General features: G+C 43.7%; 1 protein-coding gene across 1 annotated transcript in view; it reads left to right on the top strand.

Moving 5' to 3' along the window:
• Positions 1-1,702: 1,702 nt before the first annotated feature.
• CRBN (cereblon) overlaps positions 1,703-7,093 on the top strand; it is a 29,433-nt gene continuing 24,042 nt past the window's right edge. Inside the window, exon 1 of the mRNA XM_063291603.1 lies at positions 1,703-1,826. Within this exon, the coding sequence (XP_063147673.1) occupies positions 1,760-1,826 (67 nt within the window). The 5' untranslated portion in view covers positions 1,703-1,759. The remainder of the gene's footprint in view (positions 1,827-7,093) is intronic.

Below are 7,093 nucleotides of genomic sequence, written 5' to 3'. Positions count from 1 at the left end.
CATACAACCTGAGAATTATATAGATTCTTGTAAAGAGTGCTGGCCTGATCCAAGAAGCAACTATTATGATTATATTTATATCCTACATTTCTTTCAATAGTCACTCAAAACATTGCAAGTGGGAATCTCAGCCTCTAACTGAGGCATTGATTAGGCCCAATATTATTTGTACAGTGACTACATTATAGAGTCCTCAAGCTACATCAATAAGCAAGACCATCTATTCAGGATCACTTAATGCAGCTTTGTAATCTTAAAACATATTAGTGGACCATGGAGTTTCTAGAAAATGAAAGGACATGATATTTAAGTCTGAAATCAGCCCATCCCTTTTTTCAGTATTATTCACTCAAAATAGGTAGGTAGTGTGGTCCTGCAATATGAATCCCATCAGTACCAAGTGAACAGTTATGTCTTCTTTTCTCAAAGGGAAGGGAGAATTTGATTATCTCACAGGAAAGAATTCCATAACTAGGGCAATGTCACTGAAAGGACCCTACTCTTAGCCATTATATGCCAAAACCCAAAACTCAAACCCATGATTGGACATGGGCAGAGCCTCTCCAGCTGAACTTACTGCATGTGTTGGGTGATTTGGGTAAGGGGATCTTTTTAATATCCAAGTCCTAAATCATTATTGATTTATAGATTAATACCAACATTTTAAAATTGGCCTGCCTGATTGCAAGCAACCAGTACAATGTAGTCACTGAATTTTAATAACTGCTGCATCTGTCACAGCATCCAGGCCATCTTGTAGAGCACACTGCAGCAATCCAAATAAGATTGGGTATGGACTCAGTAGACTGGGTTATTTTATTAGCTGATATACCAGCCAAAGCAGCACACAGCCCCTCCCCCCATGTGATATCAGTTGAGGTACAAGACGAAGTGGCACCCAATGCAGGGATATCTGCAGAGGAGTCAAAATCTGCAAGACAGCTGGAGCAGCTTTGCAATCAAAGCTCACCCCCCACCTTGAATATTCTGACCCCTTCTCCCCCCCCCCTTTTGCTCCTGCTCCTCTAGTGAGAGACTGGACCATTCAGTAGACTCCTTCATGGTGCCCCTACTCCTTTGGAGGGAAGGCAACCTCATACAGGAGGACCTCACCTATCTATAATTCTGCTGCCTTACCTGGATGCAGCAGCAATATTTTTGGCCTTCATCCATTGCATCACAACCTCCAGGCCACTATAGAGTCTGTAATTTAATTTTGGCTAGCAATTAAAAATACAAAATTTGATCTGAACAGACCGACAATTTATTAAACAGAACCAAACCAATATTGTTGAAGCCTCTATGGTTTATACCTTATCCCAACATTTCTTCACTACAGAGGAAAAGTGGGCAGGGCTACAAATCTTCCGCAGGTAGAAACCTGGAGAGGAATCACTTTTCAAGGGCTGCACCTGTGAGAAGCAACCCATGTGCGGCTGTTTGCAGGACTTAAAATAAATTTGATTGCGCACATGGACTGTTAGTTGGAGTAAGAATGTGCGCGGTTGCGCCTCTTTCCAGCCCACAGAATGACATCTGGGAACGCAGACGACAACCCTCCCGCGCGTCTTCCGCACCAGGGCCGCCGTCCCTGTTCCGGGCAGAGCCGCCGTCCCGGGAGACTCCGGCGCGCTCTCGGGCGATGCGAACCGCTGGGGGCAGCAGCGGGAGCCGCGGAGCGCCTCTCCCAGGGGCCGCCTCCTCCGCCTCCCTCCCCTGCCGGCAGCGCCTTCCCAGACTCCTCTCCGGGTAAACAGCGATGGCCGCAGATGAAGGAGGCGGAGAACAGGATAACAACATGGGAAACCACTTGCCGATCCTCCCTGGTAATAGCCGTTCCCACCTTACGTCGCTGGAAGCCGGGGAGCGTCCTGAGCGCAGCGGCGAGCGCTTGGCGTGGAGGAAGGGGACGGGGAGGCGCCGGCCGTCGGGGGTCTCCGAAACAGGCGGTGGGGGGTTTCGGCGGGATCGCGGAGCCGCGGGCGGGCCTGGGGAGGAGGGAAGGAGCGAGTGGGGAGACCCGCCGATTGTCCTCCCCACCGCTTGGCGATGTGGGCCTGAAACTCTGGAAGGCATGGGCATGGACTGGGCGCGATTTGGGTTTCGGGCCATGCAGGGGTAAAGGGAAGGAAGCGAAGGGGCAAAGGCTGGGCCTGAAAGAGTGGGACCCCGGGCTGAGTGGTGCAGGTTTAGGGACCCGAGGCCCGGCGTGGGCAAGAGAGGAGCACGGCCAGCGGGAAGGGGACGGGGACCTGATGCGCCGGAGTCCAGGGAAGGGAAGAGGTGAGTCTGGGTGAAGGGGTTTATTTGATTTGCTTTGATAATCAAAGAAAGAAAATGAGCTCACGGAACATTTTCATCCTGGAGTACTTTTGCGGGCGGGAGTTCTTAGGAATTGTAGTATTGGAGATGGAAAGAGTGATGGAACCTGACAGAATTTGCAACAAGGACTGATTAAAAGGCAGGATGCAGGGTGGGCAGTGGCATGACATCTGCAGGGAGTGGTTCCTATTCAGTAGTTCCTGTATGCCTTAGAAAGGAGATCTGGAACGGTGGGGTGGGGCATTTCCTGACTCCAGTTCTGTCAAATGCTCAGAAATCTTCCCTTGAATAGGTATGAGACAAGGAGGTAAGCTGTTGATGGTTAGGATGCATTGTGCTGGAGACAACATTCAGAACCAACCTGGGTGTCTGCGGTATAAGGAGCTGGAGTACAGAGGCTTGTAAGGTTGCAATATTAAAATCTCTTTTTCAAAGATGTATTAGTCTAAGGAAACAAGGAGAGTTGCGGTTTAGGGAGCACAATATAAAGTGAATTAAAAAGGTTAAAAAAAAAACAGCTTTGGCTTAGATGTGGCCAGTCAATTCATCCTGGTTTCCACCAACTGGTATTTTGGACTCCCACAGCCTTTGAACGTGGGCATTTCACCAAAGTATTATAGACCCTTGTAAATAAACCACCTAAAAGTCCCACTATAAAAGCATTGGTAGCTTTTCTATTTACATTGGTTGCAGAAAAGCGATTTCTAATTTTAGTCAGCATGGAATCACAGGCCTCTAAGCAGTTTAATACAGAATATGTATCCAGACCGCCCTCTGCTGTTCGTCTAAGAAAAGGTTTCTCTCCAGCCAGTCACAAACCCAAGTGTAAACTATTTCTCTTTTGCCTGGAAATCCTTGCCATCTGTTTAAAAGCAAGTCGTTATGAATTTATTCAGCTTCCTTTTAGAATCCTTTAAGTCAGTGATTATTAGCATACCTTGTTTTTAGAAAACACTAATAGTTGCTTGAAAATGTTTTGTCCACTCTGAAGCTAATAATGTCAGAAAATTTCATTACATGACTTTAGAAACACCCACTTAGCCTTTCTTCCTATTTTTACATTATTTTGTAAACCACTGTAACTAATTAGTTGCCTTATTTTCTAAACAAAAACGCCTTGAATTCTTTTTTGTGTAGGGATGGTATATAATTTCGATTGCCCTTTTATCCCTTATCTGAAATTATAATTATAAATTATAATTTATATTTTCAGCTTTTGTTGAACCATATGATATGGTACAAATATTTTTCCTGGTTAGTCACTATAATTTCAAAACAAAATAATTGTTTATATGATCTACAAATTTCATTGTACAGCAGTCTTCCATTTGCTTCTTCTCCATTCAGGTAGCTTTAGAGCAGCAGCAAGTTACAAAAATGTTGGTTGTGTCTATGATGGCTCTGTGAAAGCAGAATGAGTATTTTTAAAGTGAAGAAGTAAAATTTTATTTATTTTTATTTTATTTGGTCTAGTGGTTAAAGCAATGAGCTAGAAATCAGGAGACAGAGTTCTAGTCCTGCCTTAGGCATGAAAGCTGGCTGGGTGACCTTGGGCCAGTCACACACACTCAGCCCAACTCACCTCACAGTGTTGTTGTGGGGAAAATAGGAGGAAGGAGTATTAGGTATGTTCCCTGCCTTGAGTTATTTGTAAAAATAAGGTCGGATAGAAAATAAAATTCTTGAATACTTTCACATGAAAGCAAAATTGTTCCCTAATAAATTGAAGATGAATAGTTTTACATAGAAAAAATCAAAGGCTGAGCCCTTGCTATGTGCTATATACTACTTGATTATTGGTATGTAAAAGAAGGGGAAGTTATAGTGATTTGGAAATGTGAAAGTGAAATATACAACCTTCAAATGAAAAGAAAGGAAAAAACTCTACAAATGCAAATGTGTAAAATGTCCCAAAGTTATGGACACAGAATTGTAATGTGCTTGCTAAAGTGTTCAGTGTGCAGACCAACAGGTACTTCAGGTAATAGTGAAATGCTATCTGTATTTACTGATTTATTAGCTTTATATGGCTACCCAGCTTGCAAGAACAACTTTGGGTGACTTACATTTTGAAGAAACATGAAAACACGGAACCCAAAATAAGTTATGATATTATATTATATGATAAATCTTTGGAACGTGAAACAACAGGATAATAGAATAATGGAAATAATAATAACAGGAACAATTGAAGCCAGCAAACACATAATTCATTTAAGAGTCTCTAGGTCCTTGGGGAAGGATAGAAGGCTTGGGACCATCCAAACCTCAGGGGGAATGATGTTCTATTGGAGAGAGAAGGGTCCTGAGATGATACTGTTTCATGGAAGAGACTTGAAGCATGCCCACTCTGCTGATTCTCATGGGAGAAGCAGAGACAGTTGGAGACAGGCAGTGCCACAAGTAATTGACCCCTATGCTATGAATGCTTTAAAGGTAATAACCAGCACCTTGAATTGCACCCAGAAGCTTATAAGGAGCCAGTGCAGCTTGTGAAACAATGGTGTTATATGGGCACATGTAAGATGCATCTATAAGTACTAGTTCCACTACATTCTGAACCAGTTTCCATTTCTGGATAGTTTTCAAGAGCTTCATGGACAGCCCCATGTAGTGTGCATTGCAACAGTCTAGACATGAGGTGACTAGAGCATGAGTGATTGTGAATAGGGCCTCCTGATAGAGGTACAGTTGATGTACAAGATGGATTTGTACAAAGGCTCTCCTGGCCTTGTCTGCCACTTCTTCCAGCAGGATCTAAGAGTCCAAGAGGATCACCAAAGTGTGTACCAGTTGTGTTTAGGGGAGTATGACCGCATCCAGGACCAAAGCTGGAGATTTCCCAGAGTCAAGCCCATAGCCACTCTGTTTTGCTAGGATTGAACTGAATCCTGTTTTTCTGCAGACAGTGGAGAAAAGAATCTTGACGGCATTGCTTAGTTGGCCTAGTGTGGAGGTATATAACTGGGGATCATTGACGTATTGATGGTGCCTGATTCTGTAGTGACCTCACCCAGCAGTTTCGTGTAGAAGTTAAATAAGAGCAGAGAGAGAGTAGAACCCTGGGGAATCCCATAAGCAGGGGCCTTGGGTTAGATCTCTTCTCTCCTACCAACACTAACTGGAAATGATTGTGGAGGAAGGAAGAGAACCAACACAATGCTGTACCTCCCTTTCCTAAATATCAAAGCTTGTCCATATCAATGATATAAAAACCCCCAAGAGTTCAAGAAGGCTACAATGGATGCATTGTACTTATCCCAGTCTGGAAGGGATGGCTGTCTACGTATGCAATAAAAGCAGGAAAAAAATTATGTTTTGCTGCTCTTATTGCTACAGGTTAGTTCTTAAGAAAGGATCTTACCAATGTTTGATCAGATTCACTCCTTGTTTTCCTCTGGCAGTGTTCCAGGTTCCTCTTTTGCCTTTTCATCTTCTGGTGTTCCTCAGAGGTTCAAGGAGCTTTCTGCAATCTAAGGACAGAGAGAGGCTCCGCAGGCACAATTCAGTCCAAGGCTATGGATATCCCCTCATTCCAAGCAGTGATGAGTACCTTAGTTGAACATCAATGATGTTTTATTTATTTATTTTCTAGCCCACCTTTATTTTGATAAATAACTCAAGGTGGCGAACATAGCTAATACTCCTTCCTCCTCCTCTTTTCCCCACAACAAGAACCCTGTGAGGTAAGTTGGGCTGAGAGAGAGTGACCGGCCCAAGGTCCCCCAGCCGGCTTTCATGCCTAAGGCAGGACTAGAACACTCAGTCTCCTGGTTTCTAGCCTGGTGCCTTAACCGCTAGACCAAACTGGCTCTAATGAGCATCATAGTCTCAGGAATAATCCCAGACTTCCTTTTGAAACCGCAAAGAATCCGCTGGGCCCCTGAGACAGACTGGTCCAGTAGACTCTTCTTCCCTGTAGCAAGAAGTAGTTATAGTGAACTCTAGGATTAAGAGGGAGTGATTTGACCATGGCAAGGGGTGATGGTGATACCTCCCAATTCAGATAATTTCCTGAGATAAAGACCACTAGAATGAGTAGTGACCACTACTGTAAGTTGATCCCATAATCACTTGCATAATCATGATTGTCAGGGTAACCATGAGCTTCCATGCCCATAGAAGGCATTAAAATCTTCCAGTAGCAAATTTTCAATATCAACCCCAAAACACGCTCAAGGAGCTCTGGTAAGGGGGCTACCGTGCAGCAGGAGATTGGTATAGAGGCAGCATTCCCATATGATCCCTAGAGCCTAATCTTACTAGCAGAGACTCACAACCAACTTTGTGTGGGACAGTGTTTCTGAAAGCTATTAGGATATTTTGAATAGTTTTAACTTCCCCACTGTCCCTGCCCTGGGATTGTGGCTAATGCTATATTAGGAACCCATATTCAACACTAGTGAAATGCAGTCTGTATAACAGGCATCCATAAAAGTTGGCTTACTACAGTACAAGCCACATTTCATCAAAGGCTATAAGGTTTATTAGATTCAAATTTTCTTTTCCTCCATGTAATTCAGGGTCCATGCATGCAGTTTGTAGAAACAATTACCAGATTTAGTCCTACAGAGTATTAGCGTAATTGCTTAGCGGTGTTCCTGTCTTAGTTACCAGTCTGAATACTGATAAACAAATGGGGCTTTTTTCCTCACCTGCAACAGATGCTCTGGCTTGATCTGTGCCTTTTGGCAATTGAGAATACAATAGTGCTATTCCCATGATTAAGGTTGCTACTTGAATGTGTCTCTTAGTGGAATAATAAGGGATA

Source organism: Candoia aspera, chromosome 2 (assembly GCF_035149785.1).
Source record: "Candoia aspera isolate rCanAsp1 chromosome 2, rCanAsp1.hap2, whole genome shotgun sequence".
Taxonomy (NCBI): domain Eukaryota; kingdom Metazoa; phylum Chordata; class Lepidosauria; order Squamata; family Boidae; genus Candoia; species Candoia aspera.
Note: the sequence above shows the minus strand (reverse complement) of the source record. Positions and strands in the feature narration are given on the sequence as shown.